Source organism: Arvicanthis niloticus, chromosome 20, assembly GCF_011762505.2.
Source record: "Arvicanthis niloticus isolate mArvNil1 chromosome 20, mArvNil1.pat.X, whole genome shotgun sequence".
NCBI classification, from domain to species: Eukaryota; Metazoa; Chordata; class Mammalia; order Rodentia; family Muridae; genus Arvicanthis; species Arvicanthis niloticus.
The window spans coordinates 26221948-26243525 of NC_047677.1; the positions used below are offsets into that span (position 1 = coordinate 26221948).

The 21578-nt window shown below is 51.3% G+C and overlaps 1 protein-coding gene across 2 annotated transcripts in view; it reads right to left on the bottom strand.

The window, feature by feature from the left end:
* The window catches only part of Slc29a3 (solute carrier family 29 member 3), a 39277-nt gene that overhangs the window by 11478 nt on the left and 6221 nt on the right, over positions 1-21578 (bottom strand). For both annotated transcript variants that reach the window (XM_076917228.1, XM_034523732.2), the window contains exon 3: positions 5828-5910. In XM_076917228.1, coding sequence (XP_076773343.1) covers positions 5828-5910 — 83 coding nt within the window. The remainder of the gene's footprint in view (positions 1-5827; positions 5911-21578) is intronic.

Here is a 21578-nt window from a genome sequence, read left to right on the forward strand (position 1 = left end):
GATTAAAACAAGGACTGCAGGCAGGCAAAGTCAAACTTGAAAGGTAGAAAAACAGATCTGTGTACACAGCTAGGTGTGAATCCATTTGCATGGAGGGAAGGAAGAGCTCTTACAAAGAGCCCCTCCCCCTGGCTGGTGGCATGTCTGGGTCCTGAGCGGGAGTTCAGGGCTGGAGGGAGAACAGGGCTGTCTCCTCCATGTAAGGGAAGGAAGGACACTCAGGAAATCCCTGGAGGCTGGGATGAGAACCTATGTGAGCCCCCCAGCCCGGGCTCTTCTGTGACCCTGGGTCCTCAGTGTCTGTCTTACGTTGGGTAACAACTGGAGTGCAGATGTGAACGCCAGAGTGGTGGGGCTCAGTGCACCCCAGTACTAGGTACTCTGGGACTTTGGCAGAAGGGCTGGTGACATCTCAGGGTACAGCCGAGAGGACGCATGGAAGAGAGCACGTGTGTCCTTGGAAGAGACAAGACTGGATGAGCCTTTCCTGGCTGAGCTGGAGACAGGCAAAACCCCAGTCTGGATGCAAGCATCTCATCTGTCTTATGAGTCAGGCCTTAATCTTCAGAGGGGGGCTCGGGTGGGTCTGCAGGCTTGTCTGTCAGCATCTCCTCTCTGGGAGAGAAAGTGTTCCTTCATTTCCAGCATGGTGGAAGAGTGGGCTATACCGCACGTAGCAGTCCAACTTCAAAGAACAGCACTGGTGATCCTGGCTACCACACAGCCAGGGGCTGCACATGGCCCACAGAACCCAGTCAGTCCTCTCTAAGGTGGTGCCATGGGCCATGTAGGAGCGACTGCATGAGTGTGTCCAGCTGCTGAAGGGGTCAGCTCAGGAACTTTAGAAAGGTCATGGGACACTTGCTGGATGGGAGAGGCTGATTAACATTCCTCAGACCACAAGGAAGGGAACCTACCTGCAGGTGGAGAAGGCCCAGAGTGCCCAGAGCATGTAACACATTCCCCTGGCTACCTACAGACAAGGGAGGTCCTTGCCACCTCATTCCCTAAAGACCAATCAGTTTAAAAGTCACACTGTTCTGCCAGTCATATTGTGCCTAGTTACTGTTTCTCTAGTCTACCTCTTAAAAACTATAAAAACTGACCAAATGGGCTGCGGGGGAGGGGGGGGGTGGGAGGAGGGAGGGGAGCACTGTCTCTCCTTCGGGTGCAGGACGACCCCAATGTGTTGGATCACTAAAATTCCTCTTGCTTTTTGCATCGATTCACGTCTCCCTGTGGTTCACTCAGGGGGTCTCTTGTAAGCTAAGGCTCACAAGAGTCTTACTCTGCCTTGCTATGTGTGGAAGGACTGTAATACAGCGTGTACCTCCCGACCCCCAAGAAGACTCAGGGAGCCCTGGCACCATAGAAAGGACATCCCCAGACCCAGCTATGCCTGAGGATAAATCTGACATTAACTTTCCATTTGAGAACAAATAATACTTCCTGTGTGCTATTTGTTACTAGTGTGGCCACTAATAGAAACATTGAGATTCCAGACTGGGGAAAGAACACTGCCTGAAACGCCAGAGATGGTTTCAGGACATTGTGGCCCAGGGTTAAGTTGGGCGCAATAGGCTACTGACTTCCCAACAGCAGCCTTCAGCCAATGGCTGGTGAGACTGGTGGATACCCATCCTAGCTCCCTCTCTGGGGGCGGCTCCCTTAGATTCCGGGGTCTCTAGTGGCTCTCTGTGGAGCTGGGTGACAAGGCCTCCTCTCCTGGCTACTTTCTTGCTGTCTTTGCCTCTACCCCCAAATTTACTACATGCTCTTGAACCTCTCCTTGTTTGGGGGCCTGCTTCTAAGAAACATCTAGCCTCTATGACCACTAGAACCCCACACTAGGGTGCCTCTCATTAGACTCTGCTTCAGGCAAGCTAGGGCTGGAGGAAGAGCCAGGTGGAGTGGCTGGACCCCTGGAGCCCACAAAGCTATTTTTGGTAAGTGAACCCCAATGTATTCTGTAGGCTTGCAGCCAAGGCTTCAGGCTTGAGGTTCAAGGTGACCTCACACACTTATGGGTCCACAGAGACTCATTTTCTTGGCATTAGGAGCCACTCAACCACCCACAATATATGGAAGGAACAGCAGCACAAAGCCTGGCTTTGTCATGGATTTGCTGTGTGGTCTCAGACACCTTTCTTCCTTGTCTCCAAAATGATGAGGCAGGCCTAGGTGATACAAAGGTGAAGGTCTGCTTGGTGTCTGGGACAAATAACAATAAAAGTTGTAATGGTTTCCTTGGGGCACCTGATGAGGACTGGTGGAGCCAGAGACTGACCAGAGGGAGGAGGTGTGGCTGCATCCCCCCACCCCTCTGCTCCTAGCCACTTCCCCATAGTTACTATGGTGACAAGGTCCAGTGGGGTGCCTGGGGCTTTTTACTGGGGTGGGGGGGGGGAAAGAAGAGCAAACAGCAAAAGTACCCACTGAACTGCTTACAGCTGTCCCTCACCTGCCCAGGGCTCCTTCCCAGTGCCTCTCTCCCTCCAGGAGAGTCCCCAGGTCCTCAGAAGCCCCATGAGAGATAGTCTCAATGCCTTGAAGTTGGAGACCAGCCTTATAAACACAGTAGGGGCATACACACAGACACACAGACACACACAGACACACACACACACCGCCTCCTGCAGGGAGAGTGGCTTGGCATGGAAGCTCCTGAGTTTCTAGGGAGGTCTAGGCACAAGCTGGCTTGCCTGGTGTTCTCCGGTTATGAGCCAGGCTGAGAGGCCACATGGCCCTGAAGACACTGGAGGAGGGCCCAGCCCATCCACACTCCACTCCTTTGCCAGTGAGAGTCCAGGACCCCGGGGGACTGATTTCCTCCCAAATCTCCAAAATGTAAATCTGGCTCATCTGTATTTATAAAGCTGCAGATTTAACATAATAAAACACTTGGCGATTATGGATGAGCCAGTCAGAGAAGCCGTGGGTGCTCCAGGAGGGAGGGAGACATTTCAATCTTCCACATTAAATAAAAAAAAAAAAAAAAAAAAAAAAAAAACAGCTTCGCCCTAAACTGTCCTTGGCAGCTGGCAACAAGGGAGGCTGGAGAGCTGTTTCCTAAGGCCCTCAAATAGTGCCTGCAACCAATGATCTACTAGGGCACCTGTGAAACTACCTCCCTGCCCAGCCCCCTCCTAGCCACCCTCCCCATGCCTAGCTCTAAGCCTGGAGCCTGGCCCAGCGGGCTACAAAGCCGGTAACTAAGCACCCGCAGGTAGCTCAGGTTTCAAGGGCAGACAGTCTGAGGAGATCCCTCTAGAAATAAATCCCTGCCCTTTGGCCTCAGTGGCCAAGTGACCTGCGGTGGTCACCTGAGTGAATGGGATGTCTTCCTTTATGCAAGACCACTGATTGGCCACTGACTGTCTATTGTGACTGGAGGTCATATACTCCATGGTCCCAAGAGGGTCCAAGAGGGTCAGCTCAGGCTGACCTCAGAACTGGGCCAGCTTCTGGTTCCATGGCCACCAAGAAAAATATCAGGAATGTGGCTCCACTGTGGCACCTCTGTGACCAGGAAAAATAGGACGTCACTCCAACCTCCTAAGTCACTGCACATACAGGGTGGCACAGTGAAGGGGTCGTAGGTATCTATTGCCCCCGGCCCCTGTCAGGTGGTGGTGTGGGTCATCTAAAGACGACAGGAATTCTTGTCCACAGGTAACTGAGCTGTCCCAGCGGCACAAGTACCCAGTGCCACAGAGCAGGCGGATAGACAAGTCAGTCACAAGGCCTGGAAGGGCAGAGGGTGGGTGAGGCAAGCCTCCTTGCCTCTACAGGTGCTCTTGTGTCTCATCTTCTTCCGGTATCTCTTCCTCTCCTCTCTCTGGGCACTGTCCAGAACTCTGTCTTCGGTGGCTTGTAGTGCTAAGTCAGCTCTTAGCCATGAGAGCAGGGGATAGACCGTGGTCAGGTTGGGCAGGGACCCCAGAATAGCCACTCTGAGAACGTTCTTGCTGGAGACCAGGAATGCCAGGAGAGGGTTCTGTCCCTGGTCCCTTGTATCTCTTAGTTTTGCCTGGAAACTATACTGGAAGGTCTCACTGGTAAAAAGGGGTATCTGAACAAGTCATCGGTGAGCAGACCGCACTGCTGCTCGGCAAGGCATCGTAGTCCTTCACAGGGCCCCAAAAGCGCAGCTCTGTGGTATCCCATGTCCTAGGATCTCTCCTGTGTACAGGAGCTCTGTCCCCTCCCCAGAGCTCCTCTCTACTTATCTGTAACTTCCTTTCCAAATTCTATCCTCTGTGGTGTGTGAATTCTATCTTATTAGCAACACAGAACCCAAAAGTCACTGGCTTGGGTGGCTTTAAGGGTGGCCCTTGAGTTTTCTGCAGCATCTTCCTGCCACTCCCTGCTCCCACACACACACCTAAGCTCATGAAGGGCTCAAAAAGACTCTGTTAAACTCAAAGACACCTCCCAAATTTTCCCATATCTCTTGCACCCCCAAAAGTGTATGTCTAAAGTCTAGGTATCTGGGAGGAGACCACTGCAGGTAGCCTCCTAGGGGCCAGGAGGTGAGGCTGAGTTCTCTCTTAGACTACACTTTGGTTTTAGAGGGATATAGGTTCTTTGATACATGGAGAGACGGGGAGGGGAGTGCTGTCCCTTTGAAATGGAGGAGGCTTTATGACAGCTTAATAAGTTGAGTGTGAAGAAAGTAACATTCTGTGGCTTGTCCCTGGCTCTCACGGAACATTTGCTCTTCAGTCACAATGGGAACAGTCTCTGACCCCATGTGAACAAGCCAATGAGGAGAGACAGACAGGGAGGTGGGAAAGAATGAGCATCCCCAACCCCAACACTGTCTGACTGCATCAGCATGATCCAGCTGAGCCTGGCTGACTTCGGCAACCCCAGACAGTAAAAGAAACTAATTACTGCTACAGTTGCAAGCCACTATACTTTGGGATCTTCTATACAACTGTGCCCTATACCTTGATATGTTTAGAAAGACTGCTCTATACACAGGCTTAGCAAACAGGGTACATTCTGCTCTTTCCTCCCTGTGCCCGAGCAGACATTACTAATCAATCCCAGCACCCTTCCTGAGGCCAGATGTACCTTAGAATGTTTTTCAGCAGGAGATCCAGGAGTTCCTACTAAGTGACCAGAGCTGAATAAGTTTGTCACCAGGGACCTGAGGTATCTATGAGCTCAAGTCCGAGATTTTGGACCACAGTGAGGCCATGCTTATTGCCTAGAGACAGCTTCAGGAAAAGGCAGATAACGTAGTGTCTCTGTTGCCACTGTCAAACTGAGACTGGACTGGAAGGGACAGATAGCAGGGTCTATAGATCATACCAACTACTTATCTTTCAAATAATTCCATCCTCCATTGTGTTACCCAGAAGCCTTTTGCAATCTGTCCCTATGAGCTCCCACTATGAGTAGGGGACAGACTGGTATCATCAACATATTACAGTGGTGACTGCTTTCTGTAGGTAGGACAGTTCAGTGGATGCTGTTAGCGGCTGGCTGCTCTCAGGGCATGTAGAACAGCTTCCTCAGGCCTTGCTCCACATAGCACACCCTGGCTACAAGAGCCCAAAGCCCTGAAGGCCTCTCAAAGGGAGATGGCCCTTACCTGGGTGTCACCGTAAGTGGCTGTAAATGAGCAACGGCCCCTGACTGGAGCCCCCCTGACTGGAGCCCCCGGGGAACCTGCTCTGATTTGTAAACTGCATGGCAAGGCTGAACTGTCTGCCTCCAATATGGGGAACCACCCTTTATGCAGAAAACTCCTGCTGTAGACTGGGGGAGAGCGGAGCAGCCAGGGGGTGGAGGTCAGGGGAGGCAACCATTGACCTACCTGTTGACAAGCAGGAAGTTAGCCACCAGGCACAGCAGGGAGGGCACAGTGGAGGCAACTGCCAGGTAGCTCTCAAAGTAGTTCTGGAAACACACAAGGAAGGTTGCTTGTTACTCAGGGGTAGTGAGGGCCCAAGGGAGGGCTGCTTTCACTGTCCCCAGATACTTAGAAGCCATGGCTAAGTCCACCCCACTCCATGTGGTCCCACCTCTCCCTCCAATCTGACGCTCACTCAGTCATTCAACTAACAGCCTCCAAGGACAGCTGTGCCATATTAGCTGTGCTGGGTGCTGGGGTCACAGGGTCAGCTTTGACATTGTTCTCAGCTCCTGGGAGGCCCATGCTTCCAGTGCTCCACTTGCCCAAGTCACAGACTGGATGTTGGGAGTGGAGCACAGTATATAGCTAAAAGGAAAGCCCTACCCTTGTTGGCCCTTTGACACTATATAGTAACCGGCTTCTCAGACCATGTAGAACAGACGGCAACTTATAGGAGACTCAGCTACCAAAAAGCTACTGCAGGTCAAAGCCAGAAGGGTAAATTACCTCCATGATGAGCTAGGAAAAAGGGCAATCCTCGGGGAGCTGGAGAGGGTTTACACACACACACACACACACACACACACACACACACACACACACCACACCACAGCAGGCTGGGACTCAGGGCTACAGACTGGCCTAGTACAAACTGAATGCAACTCTAAAAACCCCACCGGCTGCCCACTCATTAGGGGAGACTTGATTGAATGGGCGTTGACTCTGGGCATAGCATCTTTAAAGTCAACCACACAACAAACTAACTGTGGGGGAGGGGAATTCAGCAGCCTTGGGGAGGAGGTCCAGGCTTAGATCCTCCAGCGCTACAGCGAAGGGGAAAAGAAGAAGAAGGAGAGAGAGGCGGAGACAGAGACAGCCAGAGAGAGAGTAGAGGGAGAGAGGCTATAGAGGAAGGAAGAGAGGAAGGGAGGGAGAACAAGGAGGGAGGGATGGAGGAAAAACAACCAAGGGCTGACTGTCTTGCTTTGGTCATGAACCCCAGATGAGCTCTGAGCTGCAGTAAGGCTTACACACATTAAGCATTTGCTGTGTAACAAACAGAAGGGATTTAAATGGATTAAGCCATTTAACTCTAAGCAAAGAAAAGGCAGCATGTAAGTACTGCACTCTGGAGTGCTTAAGAAACGGCAACACACAACCGAGGAAAGAGATCACAGAAGCCAAGTGCAAAGAAGTGCGTGCGTGCGTGTGTGCGTGTGTGCGTGTGTAAAACCTTCATCCCGTCTATGATCGGGATGGAGGAGTCTGAGATGTACACACACACACACACACACACACACACACACACACACACACACACGCGCGCCATCCCAGGAACGTGGTGCATCCCACTGGGAGTAGCAGAAGTGTGAAGGTTTTTTCACAGTTCCTCCGACCCCAGACAGCTGGGAGAATTTCCTCCTAAGTTCTTACAGTTGCTGCTGCTTGGCTAACCAGAAGAGAGAGAAGTTTCACGGAGTTCCAGGGAGTAGGTGGGACCTGCCTTGGAGACAGTGAAAACTGCATGGGGGGTAAGAAAAGGTCTGGGAGCGGTGGGGCTGTGGTCAGGCCTGGACAGAACAAAGATGAGAGACATAAATGTCCTAGGTACCCCCTGGGCTGTGGCACAGACCCTTTGAGGTCCCTTGAAGGCTGCAGCCAGCTTTGTGCTCTTTGGAAGGGGCACCCTGACTGTAAGGTGACAGCCTTGAAATTAAAATGATAATCGCAGTTCATCACCCGTGAGTCTCATTGTCCCTGCCCTGATGGGCTCAGCAGAGCCTGCCCAGGGCTGGGCAGTCAGTCAATTACCTCCTGACACACTGGCTGAGTCCATGTGAGGCCAGGCAGGCCGAGGAGGGACAAAGGCTAGAGAAGGGGAGACCCTCTGTCCTTGGCAGGCTCCCTCTATCCCCTGTCCAGACCTGGAACTGTGGCTTCATTCACATGGTGTGGAGAACCTGGTTTGCTTTTTCCAAGCAGGCTCAGAGTCCCTGGGTATTTTAGGGACAGGGATTTTCCAGGTAACTGAATGTTCTGGTTTGCATACAGCCAAGCTGAAGACTGCACCTTTTAAAGCTGGGAAGCTTTTTCAGCCCTGACAACTGCAGGAGGCCCTGAGTCCCTTGCTGTTGACTAAGCCCATTTCTGTACTTTATGAAGGACAAGCCAGTGAGGGGAGAATGGACTCAGGCTGGGCCATCAGAAGCAGGGTCTGGAGCTGCAGACGGCGATATAAAGTGGGCCTAGCACCTCCCTTGCAAATATGGTGTTTGCACTCTGTGTGTGTGTGTGTGTGTGTGTGTGTGGGTGGGTGGGTGGGTGGGTGTATGTGTGTGTGCATGCGTGCGCGAGAGGAGGGGAAGAGAGGGAGAGAGGAGAAGAGAGAGGGGGTGTGTGAGTGTGTGTGTATGTGTATTTGTGTCTATCAGTGTGTATGTCTGTGATGTGTGTGTGTGTGAATATGTGTGTGTAAATGTGTATGAGTCTGTGAGTGTGAGTGTGTGTGTGTGTGTGTGTGTGTGTGTGTGTGTGTTTGATTTAGCCTCAGCAGAGAGAATCCAGCCATGCCAAGCCTTGACCTCTGGCCTGTACTTGCCCTCAGGGGAACAAAGGTCTGGTTGCTGGGAACACTGGTCCCTCCAGTCTCACCTTGTCTCCTCTCTGTGGAAATGCCCTGATTCCAGTGATGGCACTTGATAAACGTGCTACCCAGGCCCACCAAGCCTGAACACTGTCTGTTAGGCAACGGGCCTAGTAACTCTCCCAGAAAGGTGCTGGGGGCAGGAGTTTGAATCAATGCCCCAGAGTGAACTCTGGCCAGTGTGAGGTAGGGAACGGAAAGATCCTCACAGATGAAATTGCTTGTCTCTTCCCATCCTAACTGCAGTTCTGAAATGTGGTTCGGCTCCCCCGGCTTCTGGGGACACAGTCATGGAGCTGGGTATTAGCCGTATTTGATGCTGAGCGGTGGCCAGCTCTAGGGTCCTGAAGCCTGTGTTTATTCTCTGTGCCAATCTCACTTCCTTGCCCTTCACTCTGACTCTTGGCTGAACCCCTACAAAGAGGTGGCTATGTGATGGCGGCTGAGCTCTGCCCAGCCTGCAGGGCTGCTCGATGGTGCTGCTGTTTATTTATACAGCCTCCTGAAGGCCCGAAGGCCAAGTGGGCCTTGTAGGAGAGCAGGTAGAAGATACTGACAGAGCAGAAGGGCCTCACCAAGCAGGCTTTTCTACCTTAGCACGCTGGGCCCCAGGCACAAGATCTGAACCTTGTGGGACACCCTAGGCTCCCAGTCATGGCTGGGCAGCCACCGCCCATGCCAACAGCACCTTCTCTTTTAACTCTTTCCCTTGCTGCTATCTCAAGTCACATGCAGGGCAGCGCTCACGAGCAGAACCGTGCCTGACAGCCTTTGGGTGTCTTCAGAAGCATATTGCTGTGGCACAAGAGACACCATATGGTAGACACAGAAGGAGAGGCGACCAGGGGCTTCCAGTAGGACCAGTCTGGGTGGCAGCTGGGAAGATGAGGGGGAGGCGTGTCCAAAGACATGGGAAGAGGATGATGTACAGAGGGGACTCGGCGTGAGGTGATGTCACCTTGTCATGTTCCCTTTGGGAGCCAACCTAGCAGGAGCATCAGACATTCCAGAATTCCAGACAGCCAGGCCCCTAGGGTGCTAATGTCAGAGGGGGGGCACCAGTCTCATGCAGAGTGCTCAAACCCAGTGTGAAGTGACACTTACGCCCACTGTCATCTCCCTGGGCTGCCTGGCTCAGTAGCAGTTTGTGGAGGGGATGACAGCAAAGGCTACCTTGGCATCCATGGTGACTAGAGTGGGCAGATGAAAGCCATGCAGAACATTGGAACAGTGCAGCTCCCACCCAGCCCTTTGTTCTTATGGCAATCCATCAGCACAGGCAGGCCTGGGATAGCCCCCCCCCTTTTTTTTTTTTTTTTTTTTTTTTTTTTTTTTTTACAAATTAGAAGCCCAAGGCTGGGATAAGGGAGATGGCCCAGTGGGTAAATCCCCATATCTTAGTTAGGGTTACTGTTGGCTGTTAGCATTCTGTCTAACCCCCACCCCCAAGTGCGTGGCAAGAGCCAGGTGTGCTCCTCTCCAGTTATATGGCAACAGCCAGGTAGGGGCTGCTTGCCCCCTCCTCTCTCTCTTGCTCTTGCTCTCTCTTGATCCCTCTGTCCCCTTTCCCTTCTCCCTCTCTCCATGTGCTCATGGCCGGCCTCTACTTCTCTTCTCTTCTCTTCTTTCTCTCTCTCTCTCTCTCTCTCTCTCTCTCTCTCTCTCTCTCTCTCTCTCTGCCTCTACTACTCTCTTAACTCCCCTCCCCATTCCCTGAGTAAACTATCCTATACTATACTGTCTCATGACTGGTCCCTCAGGGGGAAGGGATGCCTCCGCATGGGCCCGAGGAGACATCCTCTTCTCCCATACCTCGCCACACAGCCACAGAACATACTCTCTTTCTGTTTTTATAAACACACCAGTTGCTATGAGAAACACCATCACCATCATGTGGGGGAGGAAAGGGTTAATTCATCTTTCAAGGCCCAGGTCATACTGCACCACTGAGTGGGCATCAGGGTAGGAACCTGGAGGCAGGCACTGACAGAGGCCATAGAGGAACTCCTCTTACTGGCTTACTCCTCCTCATGGCTTGCTCAGGCTACTGCTTTCTTATACCATACAGGACCACCCTACCCAGGGGTCACACTGATCCAGTGGGTTGGGCCCTGCCACATCAATCACTAAAAAAAATGTCCCTCCAAGCTTGCTTACAGGCGATCCGAGGGAGGCGTTTTCTCAATTGAGATTCCTCTGGTAACTCTAGCTTGTTTGGAGCCCATAAAACAAAACAAGACAAACTAAAAAGACCTGGTTCAACTGAGAACCCAGGTAAAACTGGGTCTGAAGCACATGTCTGTAACCCTAAGGCTCAGCCGGGGAGCCGGGAGATGGAGCCAGGATTCTCATGGGCCAGCTGGCCTGGCATATTCAGAGACAAACAACAAAGACACAGTGGCCCAAACAAGATGGCGGGCAAGGAGGCTGACACTCAGAGCTGTTTACTGGGGTTCACACTTTACCACGCATGGCGGCTACGTTTCAGAGATGCACGCCTGATGATGGTGACAGGCACTTCCCACGTGGAACTTCTGAGGGACACCCGCCATCTTACTCTGTAATCCGCACAAGTTTCACGAGTCCATACTCTATCATGGCCACAGTGTATTGCCTGCCTCAGTGACACTGAGGTTAGGCTGACTCCATGACAGGCTTCAAATGGGCAGTTAGTTCAGGAGACTAGGCCTAAATCTGTCTCCAAGAACTGGGCAAGTTCTGCCCTCAGAAGCTGCCCCGCCACCAGGCCTGAGGCAAGGACAACGGGTCAGCAGCAGTTCCCAGACTTCCTCAGCTACTTCCTCAGTAACAGTTCCCAGACAGCCTCAGCAAGTGTCCAGCCCACACAGCCTGGTAATGGAATGTCCACAGAGATGAACCAAGCAGATTAACATAGAGGTCACCCACCCGGAATTCCCTAATGTGCTTTAAATCAGGCTTGCAAGCTCACTTGGTTGTCTCTCTATCTTGGCAATGGGGAGACCCCAGCATGCTGAACTTCTGCAGAATAACACACTCTTTGCAGTTATATACTATTTGAGTCCAGGGTACCATTCTTCGGCAAATCATGTATGCTTACAAAACAAGCCTTTCAAGAGGTTCTCGTAGTCTATCTATGCAAGCTACACTTCTTTCTGTAGAGACTGTCATGTTCTTCTGCCCCAAGGCAGCAAATGTTAGGGTTTGATACCTCTTCTCTCTGTCTGCACCGTGACCAAGAATATGGGCATTGTCTTTCCTCGTATCCTGGGCATTTACACAGGCTAAGAGCTCTACACAGTATTAAAAAGAAAACTCTTGCCTTGATTGGCCCCAGGGGATGAATGGACATGGTCAGTGGTTAAGCAGAGATCACTTCAAGAGGAGACAGGCTGGGGTGTGGCTCAGTGGCAGAGTGCATGCCTGGCATACGTGAGACTCTATGCTCTGTGCCCAGTACCACAAAACCATGCTGGACTGAAGATAGCATGATGAACAATAGTGGGCAGATTTCTAAGTTTCTTCTCCATGGTGTCAGCAGCCCCCAAACCTCCCCGGTAGGTGTGGGACAGACCCCCAACTATGGACAGAGCCTGGCTGAGGGGTAGCTGGTACCAGCAGCCTCCCAATGGCCCATGAGTGTGGACAGACCACTCCTGGCCAGGGCAGGGGGTACTCACTTCACTAGCAGTGTGATAAGGAAAACCATTTTCATCTGCTGTCCTCCAGTGTGAAAACTAGGAACCAGAGGACCACTCTTCAAATGAAATTCAAAAGCCTAGCGGAGCCAGCCGGCCAGATGTGAGGCCATTTTCCAGCAGAGAACTTCCTCCAGCCACCTCGCTGAGAGGCCCCGTGCTAAGCTGCTCTTCTGGAAGAATCTGATTCTGGGCTCAGGGTCCAGGTAAGAAGGTTTCTCTGGGCAGGGAGCCCCTGAAAGGAGCCCGTTTATCTCTGGCAGGCCTTGGGTAAAATTCTCTCCTCGGAATGCCATTTGGGCCCTTTGATATAAGCAGAGTCCATTAGTCACGAGCCTCAGCAGCCTCTGTGTCTGAAGCTACTGTCACTGAACAGTTCTGTGTGGCCCCCACCTCCAGTCTGCAGTGGAGGAGGCAGCTGGGCTCCTGCAGGGTAAGGAAAGTGATTCCAGCCTGGGGATGGTAGCTCAGGGCGGCAGAGCGTTACCTGGATCACAGGGCCATGAAATTAGCAGCAGTGAGCGGGCTGCAGCCAAGAACGATTGGCCATGCAGGCTCCTGCCTTCAGCTGTCTGGCTCCATGGCCTGGGATGTTAAGAATGTACCCTCATCCTGGAACAGTTGTCCACTCCTGTCTGAACAAAGTGAGAAGTAAACAGAGGGAAGACAGTGGTTTCCTGGGCTCCTGAGGAGACATGGGCCTGGGACACGGGGAAGCTCAAAGGCTGTGCCACTTCCAAGTGGGGGGAGGAAGCTGGGGGTCCAAAGGAGAGAACAAGCTTGAGCTGAAATCAGACAGGGAAGCCTCAAAAAACTGCAACCAGCCATATGTCACCATAGGTCCCTAAGGATGGGGAACCTCCATCAAATGGTTCCCTCAGCGCTGGGTCCCTTGACTCCTTGGGCTATTTTGGGCTAAAGATACTTTCCCTGTCTGCATAGAGGCAGGAGCACTCCTTTGCACCTCCCCACCAGAAGGAAGCACTGTCTCTCCTCCCTCTGCTGCTGAGCCATTGCACAAGACTGCCTGGATGGCAATTTCTGCTTCCTTCAGGGCTGGCTGGCTCTTCCTTCTCTGTGGGTCAAGAGCAAAAAAAAAAAAAAAAGTACTTTGACTCCCTTCCCCCCACCAGATCCTTACCCGTTCCCTTAGAATTCCTAGAAAGCCTTCTCTGTAGGCAGCTCTGTAGGCAGCTCTGCCTGCCTTCTTCCCAGGATGCCCTGGGAAACTGTTCGTGCATTGGGTCCCAAGGTCCCCACAGCCAGGTCATCTCTAACCTCATGCTCCTGGTATCATTGGTCACACCTTCTACAGTGGGTCCAGGAGCCCTGCTCCGACCCTAGGGTAGCCTTAGAGCCCTGAGGTAAGCCCTGATTTGGAAAGGAAGCCCTGGATCTGGCTAAAATGAAGAGAGGTGAGCTCCATATCCAAGGCATGGGGCACACATTAAAAGGCTGTGCACACAAGGTTGGGGAGGTGAAGACAGACCCAGGGATGCCAAGGGTCCAAAGTCCCCGGAGGCTGCAAGATGTCAGGAATGCTCTTCCCTGGAGCCTTGGCTCCAGCCTCCCAGTTTGGTAGGCGGTGGAGTTGGAGAGAAACACCTGCCCCATCTTTTGGTATCCACACATACCTCCCAACTCTGTACAACCTGATTTGTACCTAGGCCTGTTAATCATCAACACAGGCCGGCTAGAGGCAGTCCAAGGGCTAAGGGTGACCCTCATCCTTCTGTAAACATGGGGATGTGGTCCTTCCTGTCACTCCTGCCTGAGATGGTAGCTTTACTGAGTATCCTGAGGCCTGGTCTCCTCTCATTTTACACATATATACACATGGATGGCATGTGTTCTTATGGGTGTGTACACACATGTGTGTATTTGTGAGCGTGAAGGTCAGAGGTCAATGCCAGGTGTCCATTTTATTTTTGAGTCAGGGTCTCCCACTGAACCTGGAGCTCACAGATTTGGCTAGACTGGCCGGCAAGTACCACAGATTCTCTCATCTCAAACCCCTCGAGGCTGCAGTTACACACATACTGTTAGTGTTAGCTTTTTTATGTGGGTGCTGGGACTCTGACCTCAGGTCCTTGTCTCTCCAGCCCTCTTCACTCTGTTTGTTTGTTTGTTTGTTTTCAAAACAAGGTTTCTCTCTGTAACCCTGGCTTTCCTAGAATTCACTCTGTAGGCTAGGCTGGCCTTGAACTTGAGATCCTTCTGCCTCTGCCTCCCAAGTGCTCGGATTAAAGGTGTGCACCACTGCTGTCTGGCTAATTTCTTTACTCTTAAAGATGGACATGAAGCTCCTAGTCACTAATAAGGTTGAAACACAGAAACCAAGGCTGCCTCTCCCAAACCATGGTCCTCCTGCCTCAGGAGGAGGAATAGAACAGCAGTGTTCTTTCTACCCACCCCACTTCACCCCACCCCACCCCTGCCAAGGCCCCAGTAGGACAAGCCAGCATCTCTCCTGTTCCTCTTTCTATTCCTCCTGCACCGGAAACAGCCAAACAGTGGCTCTGGGTGCGGGGTGGGGGCACAGAAGGAAGGACCAGAGAAAAAGAAGTCTGAGAAACACACATACACACACACACACACACACACACACACACACATACACACACCCCAGAGACAGTCACCATGAGTGTCCAAGTCTGCCTGTCTCTCTTTCTCCTAAGCCATGGGGACATAGGAAGGTGGCCTTCTTAGAAAATCCTTATAACCCATTGAGCCATGTCTGCACAGGGCAGCTTCCATAGACCTTAGGTGGGGTAGAGGCGTCAGTGAGGGACAAGGGCCATGCCTGAGACACGGCTGTTCTGGGCCTCTCTGGTAGCCCTGACAGGTGCTTCCTCCTACACCCACAGCATTTTCATTGTGGCAACAAACTTCTCTGAAGATTCATGTGGGGTCAAAGCTACAGGTTGTGACTGGATTCAGGTACACACACACACACACACTCATACACAGCAGACACACACAATACTCATGCACAGACACATACACATACTCACAGACACATATACACAGAGACACACACTCACACAGACATATTCACTCACACATAGACACACACAGACACACTCACACAGAGACCCATAAGCACACACACATATACACACACTCACATATACACACACAGAAACACACAAGACATACACACAGACACACACACTCACACAGACACACACATACTCACACAGACATACTCACTCACAGACATACACACACATACACTCGCACAGATATACACAAGACATATACACAGACACACGCACTCAGACACACACAGACTCACTCACACACAGAAACAACACAAACATACATACACACACACTTACACACCACTGACAGTCTAATGGAAACCCAGACCCTCCACTGTCCCTGCAGAACTTTCTCAGCCAAAGACTGCCCTTAAGTACTTTGGGGCTGGAGAGATGGCTTAGCGGTTAGGAGCACTGGCTGCTCTTTCAGAGGTCTTGAGTTCAATTCCCAGCAACCACATGGTGACTCACAATCATCTGTAATGGGATCGGATGCCCTCTTCTGGTGTGTCTGAAGACAGCAACCGTGTACTCATATGTATATGTATATGTATATGTATATGTATATGTATATGTATATGTATATACAAAACAAACAAATAAATCCTTAAAAAGAAAAGTACTTGGCGTTTGTGCAAGCCTCTAGAGAGCTTTGCTCTCAGCTTCCTCACAATGATCAACCACATTAAAAAGACCGCCATGGCCCAGGCTTCCTTCTATCGTGCTGGGGAGATTGTCTCTAGAGTCTAAAGATATATTCAAAAAGAAATAACATTGAAGATGGACAGAGAGAGGTGGGGGGCAGGAAGGGATGGAGGGGCCTGGGTGGCCATACAGGTGGGGCAGGGATGGTGAGCAGGTGGGAAGGGATAAAGAGGGAGGGAGAGCTGCAGAAGGGGCCAGAGATGTGGATAACAGCTTCACGTAAGGAGGAAGCACTGGAATATAAGTTGGGGGGGGGGGTATCCCAGGTGTCACACGCTGGGAACCATATGCTGGCTGGACTGTGGTTAGTAACAGAGAGGAGACATGGGAACTTAAAAATGACTCGGTTTGGGTTCTGGATTTTTATAGATGGCTTACAGCGGCCATCCACACAGGCCAAGCGATGGGGAACTGGAATGGAGTCAGGCAGCTGACCCTTATGCCTGATGGACACCTACCCACACTCTATGGCAGATAGCTAGCGTCCCTTGCAGCCTGCTGACCACTGCTATCTCCTCTTGAGGAGTGGCCTGGCTCAGGCAGGTGCCTTAGTTCAGTTTGGAGTTTGTGTTTAGAACCTGACTTTTAAAAAGTACACGATCAAACAGACTACCCCTCTTCCATTTGGGAAGGAATCCATGTCAAGAAATCTGCCTGTCTCTAAAACACTAGTATCCCTATACTGGGAACAGTCTTGCAGGTCTGGTACCTCTGACAGCTGGCCACATCTGCACCTTGGGAGGTGAGTCTGCAGGATAGGACCAGGTACCCCACCTAACACTGATGTGCGCTGTATCCCTATTCATCTGAGCAGCCTCCAGCAGGTTCCTCATATACCCTACCCTCTCACCACACAATGGCAGGAGGCATCTGCCATCACATTATAGGCCTGTGACAGCCTGTGACAGTCTAGGAAGCAATGGGATGGCTCTATGCCAGAGTTCTATCTTACCCTATTTTCTTTTTGCCACCTGCCTTTCTTACTGTGGTGGTTTGAATATGCTTGGCCCAGGCAGGGCACTATTAGGAGGTGTGGCCTTGCTGGAGGAAGTGCGTCACCATGGGCATGGGATTTAAGACCCTTATCCTAGCTGCCTGGAAGCCAGTCTTTTCCTGTTTCCCTTTGAAAGATATAGAAAACTTATGAAAAGTATAAAAAGTTTTTATGACCCCTAGACCTGAGCCAAAAATGTAGGCCAGCCGGTTCACTAGTTCCACAAAGAAAGCAGAACTAAATGTGAGATTTTTAGGTCTTAGAATTCACTGCCCTGGGATACATTCTGCATTCCTGGAGGAGTACATTACTCCCGAGTCAGAGGACACTTGCTGGATTAACATTTAGGAGAGGAAAGGAGAGGCTGATTAACATTCCTCAGACCTCAGGGAAGAGAACCCACCTGCGGGTGGGGAAGGCCCAAAGCAGGAGACACGTTCCACAAGGTGAATGGTACAAAGAAAGATGCAAGTCATCTGGGTGGTTCCAGGAACTAGCTGACCACAAGATGAATGGTTGAAAGAGATTGCATTCTTGATGTTCCCTTGGTTACCCCCCAACCCCCTGGTTTGTGGTTTTACCCTGTAAAAGTCCCCCTCCCCCGGGCCACTGGGTCAATTCCTCTGCTCCTTCGTGAGTTGCTCCTGCTGATGGCGTGACCATCAGCTGGTTGATCCCGAAATATACCTCTTGCTGATTGCATCTAGATCAGTGTCTTGTGAATTACTGGGTGGCCGTGACATCCCGAGACTTGAGTGAGGGTCTCCCCTCTCAGGGGTCTTTTACCTTCTGAACAAGATATAAAACTCTCAGCTCCTTCCTCACCATGTCTGCCTGGATGCTGCCATGCTTGCTGCCATGATGATAATGGACTGAACCTCAGAACCTGTAAGCCAGCCCCAATTAAGTGTTCACCTTTATAAGAGTTGCCTTGGTGATTGTGTCTGTTCACAGCAGTAAAACCCTAACTAAGACACTTACCAATGTACCATTTTCTGGGGCCCTCTCCTCTGGCCTCCCTCTTTTTCTCTTCACATGGTTTTTTTTAAAGTATTTATATTGAGAGAGAGAGAGAGAGAGAGAGAGAGAGAGAGAGAGACAGACAGACAGACAGACAGACAGACAGAGCTACATGCATTCCTGGTATCCACAGAGGCCAGAAGAAGGTGTTGGATTCCCTGGAACTGGACTTACAGATAGCTGTAAGACACCACGTGGGTCCTCCGCTGTAAGAGTACCAAGTGTTCTTAACCTCTGAGCTGTCTCTCCGTCAGCTCCAATGGCATAGTCCTGCTCCTGTTAACTTAGTAAACACCCCCAGCAGGCTAAGTACCATCTCCACTCCCCAAAGTCCCCAAGGACACTGGCCCAGGGTCAAATCCAAGGGCAGACTATGCCCATCCTGCCTGGTACAAACTACTATATGCTGCCCCCCACATCTGCACACACAGAGGGGCTTTACTTGCTCAGTGGCTTAGCTTATGTTTTACTGCGGGTCAAACCTAGGACCTCTCACACACTAAGGCAAATGCTCTATCACTGTGTCCACTCCCCAGCCCTACTTTTGCTTCTTATTTTAAGACAGGGTCTCACTAAATTACCCAGACTGGCCCTGAACTTGCCTCTGCCTCCTGAGTACCTGGGATTACACATAGGCCTAACTGGCCAAGCTAGGCTGGAGGAGTTGTTACATTGTTACACACAGACAGCACTTCCGGAAGTGCAGCTTTGTTGTGCACATTGGTTTTGCCTTGTGAAGTGAGTATTATCATCAAAAAGAAGTGGAGACATTTAAAACTGCAGACACGGAGGGCTGGGGAATTAAAAGCGGGGATGACTTACAGCGTCCTTGGCTTAGCCCCAGGTGTCACGTATGGTTACTGGGCGTAACTTCCTGCATCTGCTCAGTCTGGGTGACAGTAGCAGAGCTGCTACCCATCAGTGACACAGGACCAGGAGATAGTGCTCATGGAGGCTCTGCCTGGTGCAGGGTACCAGCTGCTGCTGTGGCCTGCTTCAGTGAAGGCCTCAGGACATATGTGGTAAAAATGTCAGGCCTTCTTCCTCATGGTTTCAGAGCGCCGTGTGTACACGCCACGGGCTCAGAGACCTAGGGCCACAGAGCATGTCACATCCTTGTCACACAGCAGATAGTAGGGCCCAGGAGGCAGCACGGGCTCTGCTTTCTCCCACATACAGAGAACCAATGATACAAATGATCCCGAACTTTTCTCCCTTCTTCTGACAGGGGAGGTTCCTGGGCCTGTCCAAACCTCACAGAGGTTCATGGAAGGCAGGAGGCCAAAGCGCCCCTTCCTTTCTCAGGCCTTCCTATGATCTTGCTTTTGTTGCCCTCAGACGATACCTATCCTGAGGCCCCATAGGCCCCGCTGCTTCTGTCCTTAAGCCCTGGAAACAGGAAGAGGAGTATATAGCCCTCTTCCTAGACACACTTCATAGGCTCCCCAGTCCCACCGATAGTGAGCATCGGTGAGACAGGGTTAAGAGACCTAAGACCATCTCTGTCTGACATAGCTTGGAGACAACGCAGATATACTGAAAAATCAACTAAGCTCAATGCACTTACATTAATCAAGCCTTCCCCGCCCCCCAGCCCCCAGTACCCAGCCCCGGCCCCAGCCCCCAGCCCCCAGTACCCAGCCCCCAGTACCCAGCCCCGGCCCCCAGCCCCCTTGCTATGTAAGGGTCAGGACTCCCAGGCTCTCTACTTTAGCAGAGGTCATTCCTTGGACTTCCAGGTAGGGTTGTTCTAGTTCTCCAAGCAGGAAATAGGTTTGCCTGCCACTCACCCGCCAGGTTCGGCAACTTGACTTTCACTGGACAGAGATCTTGGAGGAGACTCCCTGCCTCTCTGACTCTATAGCACGGCCTATTTAATGATAATTGCTTTTTACCCCACTAAGTGCTGTTTGACTTTGATCTTGGTTCTTCCCTGGCTACAAACTTGTGCATGTGTATGCCCAAGTGAGTCAGAACTGGGTGGGTGGGTAGTTTGTAGCAACTCCCTGGTGACTCCACTGTGGCGAGACAGGGACAGTCAGGACATGGTGATTTTGGCAGGGGCTCTAGCCTGGTCTAAATCTCAGTTCTGTCACTTGTTAGCAAATGACTTTGGGCTGGTGGCCTCAAACCTGGGAGTCTCAGTTTTCCTGTCTGGAAATTGGGGATGAAACAGTAATCCGTCAAGGTATTCTATGGATGATGGGTGGTAAATCATGGCGTGGGTGGGTTCAAGCAGCATGGCGGGGACTCGGTAACAGTCAGCAGATCTCCAACAAGCTGTCTGCTAACCCATTCTCCAGTTCCTCTTTTTGAAGTCAGTTCATCCTGGTTCCTTTTAACCCTGGAGTGGAGTGCCTGTCTTTAATTATATGGGCAGCTCCTGTGCGGTACTGTCCTGTAGGTAGGCAGTTGGAGCAGGACCAGTAGGTTGTAAATATGGAATGGGCCCCCCACACACCTACTGAACCAGGTCAACTTGGCCTTCCCTAGGGAGAAGACTCATTTAACATCTATACCAACCCATCTGAAAGGTGGGCTGGCCAGTGATCTCAGATCTGTTTCCCTCCTGGACCACATGATAACCCACGCCAGACATCCTTGTGACATATTACCACATGCCTAGCACCAACCAGATGCTTCCCAGTGTACTTCCTGAGGTCTGAGAGTGCAGGGAGAAGGCGATCCTCCCGGTCATCTGGATCCTACATCCCTTGCTGTCTAGGGAGGCTGGACCAGGCTCACCCAAGCTTGGCTTGACACCCTGGGCTTAATGGGGAGACCTTGAAGGAGAAGCACCGTGACTCTGAGGGCACAGAGGTAAACCTGTGACCTAGAGAGAGGTTCTCAGGGAACACCCATGGAACTGAACTGTTGCTGTCCCATCTGTGGCAGAAGGGGACTGATTTTGCTGTTCTTGGCCTAGGAGAACATCTAGGCTGCAGCAGGGGCTGAAAGCAGCAAGGAGTCCTCCCAGCTGGAAGGACCACACACACACACACACACACACACAATACCACACCCCCACACACACACAGAGTCACACACACACACACACACTACCCACAACACCACACACACACAGTCACACACACACCACCCACAACACCACACACACACACAGTCTCACACATACACACACAGTCAGACACACACACATATATACACAGTCAGACACACAATACACATATTCACACACATAAGTCACACACACACATACTCACACAGTCAGACACATAGTCACACACACAAACACACACAGACACACACACTCAGACACACACAGACACAGACAGTCACACACACATTCAGACACACACACAGACACACAGTCACACACAGTCAGATACACACAGAGACATATACACACACAGAGTCAGACACACACACACAGTCGGACACACACAGAGCCATATACACACACAGACACACACAGACACATACAGTCACACACACAGATACACATAGTTACACACACAGTCACACACAAACATACAGACACACAGTCATACACAGTCACACACAGTCACACACAGAGTCACACACATAGACACATACACAGACACACAGACACACATTCACACAAAGTCACACACAAACACACAGTCACACACAGACACACACAGAC